The sequence below is a fragment of the Diorhabda carinulata genome, chromosome 11 (genome assembly GCF_026250575.1).
Source record: "Diorhabda carinulata isolate Delta chromosome 11, icDioCari1.1, whole genome shotgun sequence".
In the NCBI taxonomy this organism is placed as follows: domain Eukaryota; kingdom Metazoa; phylum Arthropoda; class Insecta; order Coleoptera; family Chrysomelidae; genus Diorhabda; species Diorhabda carinulata.
The window spans coordinates 12,160,860-12,172,472 of NC_079470.1; the positions used below are offsets into that span (position 1 = coordinate 12,160,860).

At 33.3% G+C, this 11,613-nt stretch overlaps 1 protein-coding gene across 2 annotated transcripts; it reads left to right on the plus strand.

Annotated features, from left to right (window-relative positions):
• Positions 1-18: 18 nt before the first annotated feature.
• Positions 19-9,624, plus strand: LOC130899381 (PH domain-containing protein DDB_G0287875-like). 2 transcript variants are annotated; one of them, XM_057809292.1, is made up of 14 exons: positions 19-441; positions 498-643; positions 704-1,055; positions 1,190-1,225; positions 1,281-1,343; positions 3,865-4,061; positions 5,143-5,272; positions 5,856-5,909; positions 5,965-6,027; positions 6,104-6,166; positions 6,228-6,284; positions 7,575-7,628; positions 7,694-7,843; positions 9,446-9,624. In XM_057809292.1, exons 1-14 carry the CDS (start codon positions 90-92, stop codon positions 9,523-9,525), a joined length of 1,797 nt encoding a protein of 598 aa, XP_057665275.1. In that variant the 5' UTR covers positions 19-89; the 3' UTR covers positions 9,526-9,624. The 2 variants fall into 2 exon arrangements, with proteins under 2 accessions (XP_057665275.1, XP_057665277.1); XM_057809294.1 differs by lacking the exon at positions 5,856-5,909.
• The last annotated feature ends 1,989 nt before the right edge of the window (positions 9,625-11,613 follow it).

Below are 11,613 nucleotides of genomic sequence, written 5' to 3' on the forward strand. Positions count from 1 at the left end.
CAACAGTTATACAAACAGACGTGCCACGTCAAAATTTTGACATGTACAAACGATTTCGAAATTCGTAGTGCAACAAAAAATAGTCAGATATGACTAACGAAATATGCAAACCATGCGAAGTGGACGAGCTTCAGGCCTGGAAATGTATGATGGACAGTATGGTGAAGTTCATCCAGGCGTCTACGAAATTAATGAACACCTTCAACGAAAAATCAAATCCACAAATAGAAGATTCAACAATTGATTGTAAAGCACCATGTAAATTACAATTCTCTTTGCCAAAAGAAGATTCGACGACGTCAAGTGATTGTAAAGCTCCCTGTAATTCGCAAGGGAATACATCAAAAGAAGATAAATTAGAAGAAGGAAGATCGTGTCACAAGGATTGCAAAGCGTATAATCCACAAAAAAATCCTAAATGTGAAAAATGCGACGAAAAAGGTAAATTATCATTATTTAAAAATTAATCAATCGATGATTTCGCGTAATTTTAACAGCGAATGAAGAGGAGAAGGAAAGTAAGTTATGTCATCCTGAATGTAAGTTGTGCTTACCATCGAGAGCACCGATTTGTAAAAAATGTCCTACTGGTTCAGACCAGTCGTTGAAAGAGTCAAAAAACGGATCCAAATCAGGTGAAATAGTGCGTAAACTCTATGAGTATTTACTACAAAAAATTTCAATCAATTTTTGTTAAATAAAGGTTAATCGTGAAAGTCAAACAGAAGAAAAATGTCCGTGTCCTACAGATATAAAGCCAAAAAAGTGTTGTACTTGTCCAAAAGAAGAAAATCAAACAGAAGAAACTCAAACAATAGACGGAAGTCAATCAGAAGAAAAGGGTAAAGAAGAGGAGATCAATCCGGAAGAAGACCAGAATCCTCCAAAAACAGAAGAAGTTGATGAAGAAAAAGTTGAAGATGCAGATTCGCCTCCTGAGAAAGTTGATGAAGAGGTACAGAAGGAAGAGGAGCAGAAAGAAGAAGAACAAAAGGACGAGGAACAGAAAGAAGAGGAACAGAAGGAAGGGGGTGAAAAAAAGCAGCCCCTTGTAGGTAATATTAATGTAATGTTTTAATATTTCCAATTGTTTTATTTAAATAATTAAATGTAGCTTTTAATAATTTAGTTCTGTCTACGTGGATATAAAAATTGATAACAATACATAAATTTTAATCAATTTTTTTAGATTGTAGTTGTCAATATTCGGATTCTGAAATAAAACGTAAGTAATTAAAAATCATTTGAAATTCGAAACAACTGCTTTCATTATCTTTTAGCTGTTATTTCGTGTAATTGCGAACAACTTAGAAAAGAAGAGGAAGAAAGAAAACAAAAAGAAGGTATGGTATGAGTTAAATATCTCACAAATAGAGTCTGAGCTGTAGGTCGATAGATCTCAGGTTTAATTTCTACCTATACTAAGTATATTGTTCCAAATTCAATTCTCATCTTATTATAAATTATTCGTAGATTTTTTTCCTACATTTCTCTGTTAAGCTTGGTTTCCATTGCGATATTTAACAACTTCTGTACGTATTTGCAGCTCTCTGAAAATCAACAGCTTCAGTTGGCAAACATGTCTTCGATTGATGATCTCAAACTAGTAGCTGTTACATTTTTTTGTCTCAAAAGAACACCACCTTACCATCGATGTGAGCTTTGGTCTTCTTGATAATTCGCCTCCAAACTACACCATCCTCTCACATTCATTGTTTGTAAATCTTGATCAGTCCATGTGATGCGGGGTCTGCATCTTTTTCTACTGCTGTATATTTTGACATCCATGGTCATGAAGACTGGTCGTCAGACGTAGAGACCAAGTGCCGAATAGACAAAGCAAGAAGCTCATTCATTGAATTCAAAAACGTGTTTACGAACTTTGAGTTTGAACATCAGAATGAGATTCATAAAATACTCGTATGGTACGTTATGGAAGGCTGGACACTGAAAATTAATACCATGTATAGATTGGAGGCATTTGAGATGTGGATCCACCGAAGAATTTTGAGAAGAAATCTGATAAATGTGATTGTATACATCCATTGAAATATAACAGAAGAAGAAGGAGGCTCTTTTAGACATCCTCTATTCTTTAAAAGTGACCATCCATCTCAGCTTTGGGCTTTAATTAATAGGAGAGTTGCCTAGTCCTCTATTGTTTCGGATTGTCCAATCTGCTTCGTTCAATCCAATATTCTTTTAATAATTTTTTTCTCAAATATTCTTAATACTGCCTGGTTGGTATGTCGTCATCTTTTGGTTAGATCTACATGTTTTGGTTTCCCGGTACTTGTTACTTCGTCTGTCCGATATTTGTTTAGCAGATTGTTGATATTTGTGCCCATATTTCTTAAGATTGAAAGTAAACTCTGAAGACGATAACTTGATGTTGGTGTAGTGGTGGTGTAAACAGTGTGTTCATTAAGAATATCACGAACGTTTCCAGAAATTTTGACTTAATTCAAAAGTATAAATATTGGGTTGCCTAATATCAAAATGAAAAACAAACAATGGAGGAATTGTACTAATAAATATTGTGGAAATTAATGCAGGGATTGAATAGTTTCTCTGTTTTGTCAGCTCAGAATTTAAAAAAATAAATCCCAGTAATAAAATCTGTTTTAAATATGTAATTTTTACTTTTCAATATTTCGTTTACTCCATCAATGTATTTGATTAGAGCTCTAGTAGATATCTTGAGTCTCTTGGTATACTTTAAGTATGATATGAACAAATTAATATCTCAATGAGATTGTCAACGTCAAGCAATCGTCCACACTATCATAAAAATTCCTTTATTATCGACAAAAGTCATAACGCGGTTACCGACATTTTATTTAGAATTTTTTCGACAACATAAAACACAAACACGTGTTGCCAACATAAAATTCATCAATTTCCTTTTGGTGGACAAGACCTAGTATTAATTTTTAATTAATAGTATGGGGAAGTTAACTTCATATCATTTTTTTTTTAATTCTATCATGAACCCCGCTGAAACTTCTAATTCTAATCACAGTTCAGGGGACATCTTGCGATTGTTACACAGATATCTTTCATTTTGGCTTGTAGAAAAATTAACCTTAAGGATGATGAAACTAGATTTCCAAAACTAAGAATTTCAACTACTGATTTATGGAAAATGCCCATTGAATCCTTTACTCTATAAGTCGATCTTATGGTTTTAATTTTATTTTTAGATGACGCCATCTGAAAGTTGTTAGTTTTGTATTCATTTACATACCGAAAGCTGCGTTTTGATTGTTCCATGTAGTGAAAGTGACAGCAAAACACTTTCGGGACGCACTGGAGTAGCCACTTCAATGTTGACAGTTGACAGTTGACAGTTTAATTTAGATGAATTTGCATAACCTTAAATTTTCAATTTTCTGAAATTATTTGTTTTATCCGAAGTTTGGTCTAAATTCATAAATTTCCTGAAGAAACAAAACAAAGGGTACACTGCAAAAAAAAACTTTGACCAGAGAAAATAAAATAGAATTCTTGTTACATTCTTACGCGTGGTCAAAAAAAATGTTGTGTACGCCGCGGCTGAAATACTAACAAAGCACTTTCGGTCCTTGGCATACAAATAACTATTTACACATCTTGTTTGTACACATTGTTAAGTTTGGGTACTTAATGCTAGCAAAATCTCTAAATCTGCGATACGAAGCTTCTCGCTTGTTTATTTTCATAATCATCACATTTTACATTCCACAAACATCTCGCAAAATAAAAAAAAAACAGAAGAAACACTCGCATGTCCGAATGATCCTTCAAATGTAGTACACGATACTAGATAACCTCACTTAACACAAAATGTTTCAACTGGAAATAATTCTTGGTACTCTATTTTAGTTATTTGTTCGTGTCCATTGAGTTCTGAAGAAAAATTATCGATAACTAATAGAATGCAAGAGAAATTGGAAATAGCGCAGCAGGAAATAAATCAACTGCGGAAAGAAATTGAACAATTGCAGTTTGCGGAATTAACCAAACATACAAATTCGGCAAGACTATATAAAGAGATTATGAAGGAATCTGTATTAGATAATGTTAGTAGTTGAAAATTCATTTTTATATTAGTTATGGCCAATTAATTTTGAAGTTATGGCAATAATCTAACTAATTAACTTTTAATTAATATATTTCCTCCGTTACATACATGATAGATAATATTCTTCAATTTTGAAAAATGATGACAGAAATCCTGAGAAGATAAAAATACTGATCATTCCTCATGGGAGGTCATCGATGAATTGTGAAGATCAAAAGGTCACAATCCAATAACAAAATAAAATACCACATGAGCTAGAAGCACTATGAAGACGCAGAAGTCTCGAAATTAATTCAATCTCACATTCTAAACTTTTTGAAGGGAGTGGGTTTGATGGATCAGTCGTGAATACTGGGTCTTCCAGTATCGCAGCAAGGGGGTTACAATAGATCCTTTGGGTCGCAGTGTATACGAGATCCCAAATCCATACATACACAGAAGATACTTTCCAACTAAATGAAACGTATTATTATGATCTAATAACAGGGAATATTCTTAGAGACAACTTTTGGTGGGTAGAAGTTATTGGAAGACATCTAATAGTGCCCTATTATACGAAACCTTACTTTTGACTAGAAACTTTTCTTAATTCTATGAAGATTGATATTTTTTATTCATTCTCTTTCTGTTTATTGACTATGCAGTACGCTGGGTTTAATCTTTTCTATAGTAGAGATTTGTCGCTTGAAGATCTGTCGTGATCAGATCCTCCACTGACGTGAGATATTATCCATTCGAAATCATTAAATAAGATCTATGAAAGTTGTCGAATAGTGCCACACGACTTAACCAAGAAACGAGTAAACAGTTACTTGATAAATGGATTTATAGACAAAGTACAATTCCCAAAACCCGTAGCAAAGAAAGATTGATTCGAGCAGGAAGTCTGTTGATTTTAAAATCCTTCCAGATGGTCGAGCTATTAATATCAAAGTAAATGGTGATGGTGATGCGTTTAGTTAACAGAAAGCGGGTACTCTTACAACAAGATAATCCTCAACATTCCCCATCGAGTCAGGACCATGTTATTTATTCAGATCCAAGATCGAGCAAAAGCTATATAATAGTTTTGATTTCAGAGCTTCAATACATCAGCTGCTCAACGTTCTAAATCTTCCAGAAGAGAAGTCCTTTGTCCGATTTTGAGAAATAAATTTTCAGCTCCCCAACAACAGACTTTCAATAGAGATAGATCTTTCAATATGCAAGGTATCATTTAAATTACTCTTTTATATTTATAATAGTTACAGTATCTCAAAAATGTTTCAAAATGATCATCTTTTCTTGTCACTTCATTGTGTTCTAAACGAAAAAGAAGCTAAAATAGCCGCCAACATATTTTTAATGTTTTTTACACTAAAGCACTTCAGAGCTGTTAAATATTGATTATAATCTGATAGTTCAGAAAATACTTCCATTGTGCAAACATGTAATAATTTGCTACCAAGCACTTGAAGACAAAAATATGAAATCGCTCAAATCAGCTTCATGTACTAGATAATGCAACCCAGGGCAGCTTCAAGCTGATTACAACAAATGCTGTGGAAGCTTCGATTTCTCATCAGCTTCAGCTTCGACCCCGAGTACGATAGGTTAGTAAATGATTCTGTGCTAGGGATAAATATGTAATTATGAGTGACATAAAGCCAAAATAGAGTGTGGAATCGACTCTATGCATTGATTATTTTGCTCTTTACGTAGAAAGAAATATTTTTGTCATATTCGTCTCGAATAAAAAATTATTTCCGTTATATTGATTTGGTGTTCTCATATTTTGATTTTGATTTCAAAGCACTGGCGTCTTCTTCGTTAACTGGCAAAGGCCTACTTAACGGAACTAAATCAGGTATCCATTGGTCAGTACAATTATAATTTATCACTTCATAAAATTATTTTTACAGATCCTGCTAATCGACAAGTACCAGGTTCGCCGTTCGGTCAAACTAGTCGTCTTGATAGAACCAGTAAGTTATAAGTTTAAAATCAATCATAATAGTTATGTGATGATGATAATAATTAACAAATTTTGTATTAATTTAGAGTTTCAACCATTGAAGTCTTCTTCTTTAGCTGGAAACGATTTACTGAATGGAACTCAATCAGGTACTATCCATAATAAGCGTTATTTTTAACTGCAATTTTGTATATTAAACGATTTCCCCAGATCCTGCTGGTAGACAAGTTTCAAGTCCAAATGCTCGCTGTAATAATTCGGACCAGAGTAAGTACTTGAATAACCATTACTAACAGACACCAATCCGGACCAAAAGCCACGGATCACTGCTAAGAACATTCCTTGACTGTCATTCCGATATATTCATGTTTGGCCGGGAGGTTTAGTTCCATTGTCGTCATAGTTGGTCGATCGCTTGGTCGAAAAGTACTAATCGGCATTTGATTATGAATTACAGAACTACTGTTTCAATCTCATGTGGGTTAACTCAAGTTCTAGTCCTGACGTCTTCTTTGGCATATTTCTTGGGCTCTCTCAAATTCGTTCGGACTTGTTTCCAGCTCCTCGGATAGTTTTTCTGTCCTGCCCAATACTTTTTGTGGTTCCGTTTCGTCTTAGTTTATCTCTGCTGGTGTTACGGATATTTAACGCTTACTCCTCCAACATTATGTTCTTTTGTTACCAAGGCAAACGTAATAATCCGTGTTAATACAACTTTAATGGGGCTTAATTGCGCTGGAAACATCTCTAGATCCTTTTATTGGGGTGGATTAGTCCCCATAATCTATGAGTATAACTTCTCGTGAATTTCCCACCACAACTTCCTATTTCCTCACTTTTTCTGCTAGTTTTTTCTATCTTCCATGTTTTTGTACCATTTGGGGATTTCGTTTGCGGCGTTTTCTAGTATTTTCTTTGTTTTTTACTTTCCGGTATATAGATTGGTGTCGCGTGAAGCAGCGTCAAATAATTTCTTATTTATTAGACCTTTTGATATTGTAATGTTTCCAAATGTTCATGATTTTAGGCCTTTTCTGTTTTAAAATTAGTTTTATTGGGAACGTGGCAATGAAACACAAAAGTGGACTAACTTTAATATATTTTCCGAGCTTTCAAACACTTGTGTATTCATCGTCTGGGAAATAATCAAGATTTTCGGTAGTTTTGAATTGTATGAGTTCTTGTAAAAATTTTAATTCATAAGTTTTAGAATTCAATATTTCTATCAACGTCAATTTGAGTTAGTTAGTCTACTTTGGTGTTTCATTGCTACGTTCCCAATAAGAAACCGTGGATCTTTCAAAACATCCATAACGCAACGTTGTCGTTCACCGAAACGCGTTCGGAGCGTTTAAGATTTGCCAGAAACCGGTGAAGATTTTTTACCGTATTCTGGCAAATATCATACGTGGTCGTCCACGTCGTGTTGTGGATGTTCTGATCTACAACGCATTGTAGCTGTTTAAATGGTCTTGGTTCGTAACATATACGTGTGTACTTCGAAGGGTATCAATTACTGAGGAAAGGTTCTACTAATTTCTTTTTTTACATTCGTAGTTTGTGTACGAAGATCGAAGCAACAGCGCAGATCGCAAACATTTAACAAAACAGGTTAGTGGATTGAAAAAATTATTGATGCATATACTTAATAATAATAATACGAATTTTTTTTACAGCCACTTATCAAACGTCCACAAAATCATCAACTCCTGATTACAGTAGATATCAGCAACCAATGGATACGACAATGAAGTCATTGTACTCTTATTATGGATCGCAAGGAGGTCTTGAAGAAGAACAGTATTGTGACTGTAAACCAAGAGCAGGTAATGTATTTTTCATAATTACATATTTGAATTTCTACAGGCTGTATGCTACGAGGTTTGCTACTTAATTCTTGAGATGTGGATATGTCACATCTGACATTGCTATCATAAGTTTTGACATTTTTAATTGTGTTGTCAGAACGTGTTGTCATTCTAGTGCTAATGTTTTGTAACAGAGGCTTCGCTCTGTCTACTCCAAGTGTCTCAATCTAAAGATATCCTGAGTATCAAGGGTGGTTTCATTGTGGCCTCTTTCAAAACTTGAAAGCTTGTGAACCGATGATTTTTGTCCAGCTTGTAATTAACTAGTTTCCTGATTTCTCATTGAATATTGGTGTTAATATAGTTGAAAATGTAGAAGTTCAACCTATGTGAGAGCTAGAGCAATAAGAATAAAAAAAAGTAATGAACTCTTTTATATTTGTTTCGTTTGAAATCTTGTCCTTTCTTTTTCTATGAGGATGTATTGACATCTGGTTAGCCTAGACCAGTTCCATGCATAAACAAAATATTGCGTTACCATAGCAACGAACAATAACTTAATAGAAGTGTAAGTGTAAAGTTTGACGTCAAAAAAGTAAACCAGACTTACGCAATGAATTAAAATAAAAAAGATGTCCACCGATATAGTGAAAATCGAAAAATTGGAGTATCGAGTCACCACCCTGTATTAAAAGGGTTAAGAGGTAAGCAGATTTACGAAGATATGCTAAATACCCTTGGTGATCAATGTCCTTCGTATGCGACCGTGAAAAATTGGACTGCAAGCTTCAAAAGACGTAAATTTTCCATTAAAGATGATGACCGATTGGGAAGGCCAGTGTTGACCAAAGCGTGCAAGGGTAGAGGCATCGAGTTCGATCTGTGCTCGATTTGAAAACGATGTAGACTTCTTAATTGTTACTATGGATGAGACTTGGGTACATTTCTACGATCCAGAAACAAAGCAACAATCGAAGGAATGGTGTCACTCTGGTTCTCCAAGACCTAAGAAGTTTCGTGTCCAAAAATCTGCTGGAAAAGTTCTTGCTACAGTTTTTTGGGATTGCCATGGAGTAATCATGATTGATTTTTTGGATAAGGGTAGAAAAATAATTGGAGATTTCTATTCGACATTACTGATCACCCTACGGGAAAAACTTAAACGACGAAAAGATGCGGAAATCTATCCAAAGGTGTTTTGTTTTTGCAGGACGACGCCCCTGCACACAAATCTCATGTTTCAGTGCAATAAATTCGTGATTTGGGGTTTGAATTACTAGAAAACCCCCCTTATTCACCATATTTGGCTCCGTTCGACTATCATCTCTTATCTCAATTGAAAAACAAGTTTAAAAGGTCGTAAATTTTCTTCCAACGAGGAGGTAATAAAAGTTGTAGAGGTCTGGTTTGCAGATCAAGAAGAAACATTTTTTTTTGAAATGTTCGCTGTAATAAATGTATCCAATTAAGAGGAGAATATGTTTGGTCCTTTAGTATGCTAAGAATTTTTCAATATATCCTTGTTATGACCTTCCGCTCGGTTGTAAATTTGTATGATTCTATCTTATTATTGATTCTTATTGATGAAGTGAAATATTTTAATAAAGATGAAGTTTTTAGGGCCACAGCAAGGATGCGGATGCAATACTCAAAATAATTATATCAATGATAATTATAATTCGGATGATGAGTCGTATTGATCATTGTAAATGGAAAAAATATCCAAACAAGTATATTTTATATATTTGAGTATTTTTGTCATATATATTTCTTCAATAAAATCGTTTTGTAGTTGAAAAGTTTGTTTTTATTTATAGTGTTACCTCAGGTTTCTCAATCTATATTGTCCCAAAATTTTTGACAAATATGAAACGTACCTGACCCAACAAAGAAAACACAAAATTTTGGGAAAGAATATATTTATTTTTTAACATAATCAAACAAAATTTTATAGTAAGACTTCTCAAAATAGCCCTGTCGACATCACCTCTTTATTTTTGAAACATCTTTGACTACGAGCCATTTTTTCAAGTCTGGGATCAGAAAACAATCCGAGGATGCTAAATCTGGCGAATATGGTGAATGAGATAGCAAATCAAACCTTGATTCATTAATTTTGGCCATTGCAATAACGGATGTGTGATCTAGTGCATTGTCTTGTTGAAACAATACTTTCTTCTTAGCCAAATGCAGTCGTTCTTGCTTGATTTCTTCGCTCAAACGTTGCAATAAGTTCGCCGTTGATAGTTTTTCCTTTTTCAAGAAAATCAATGGAAATAATCCCAAAAAAACCGACTCCATGACCTTGCCTGCAGATGGTACGCCTTCTTTGGAGCCGATCCTTCCTTTTCATTCCATTGTTTTGATTATTCTTTTGTTTGGGGTTTGAGGTGATGGACCTGATGGATGACACATTCATGTTTATGAAGCTCGCGCCAAGAAATTGGATATTTTGGCTCTTCCTCCTTATATTGATAACGATTTCCACAATTTCTATCAGAGCTTACTTATCCTTCTGAAGGTGAAAGTCGACATAGTCCCTGATTTGATATTGACTATACAAATCATTAAGAATCAAGTGTTTGTTTAATTTTGAAAAAAAAAAAAGATAATAAATGATAACCCATAACCTTGACAGTAATTACTTTGTGTTTATTGTTATGGTTTCGGAATGGGTTAGACTATTTTATTATAAGAAGATTTCTGGAAAGTATCGTTTCCACTAAAAACACATATTCCTATAGGTATAACTATTTTTTTTATAATTCCACTCTTTTTTTCTTAGGTATTTTATTGTTCCTTATAAATTATGTTTCTTTGTCTTCTTTTCCATCCCCTGCTATCGATGAGCTTAGGTACTAAAAGTTTTTTCGATTTCGTTTTTGTTTTAGTTCTTATGATCTCGTGTTTTGTCTATGTTTATGTTTAAATTTCTTTAATTTTTTATTTATTAGAACTTTTGATATATAAATACATCTAAATATTCTTGATATAGATAAAATTTAACGGTTCGATTTTATCAAAATATGATATTGACACTAACAATTTGCGTATTCATATTAATCAATAGATCCCCTACATCATGAACATCAAAATAAGAATAAAATCAAACTATAACTTTGTTCTAATAAGAAAAATTAATTTTTCCTCAGTTCTTACATCTCAGATATGTAGCAGTACTTAATCAATCAAATTATTTGTAGTTTTATTAGAATTTACAAAATAGAACTATAAATTTTACTTAAATTATTATTTTTTCATTTTTTTGAATTTGAACCATTCCTAAAAATTCTCTTTTTTGTGTATTAGATTCCATTCTAACAATTTCTGAACCTTTATAAGCGGTTTCTTATTGGGAACGTGGCAACGAAACACAAAAGTGGACTAACTTTAATATATTTCCCGAGCTTTCAAACACTTATGTATTCATCGTCTGGGGAATAATTAATCAAGATTTTCGATAGTTTGGAATTGTATTAATTCTTTGTTTGTAAAATCCAAGATTTTGGATTAAGGTTTGTTCGTCCGTTGTAGATATGATCATAACATCGCGTTTTTCATTATTATAACTTTTTCCTTTTTCCAGTTTTGTACTTTATGACTTATTAACCCATTTTTCATTTCTTTGATTAATATGCGTAGCACAATATTGTAATAATAATAATAATAATTGATAAATAAAGTTTGAGGATGTTTTTTACTGTACTATAAAATTTATTTGCAACGTTTGAAACGATGACGCCTCGTAGGGTTGTAAATAACAATAAAAAACCTCTTACTTCTAAAAT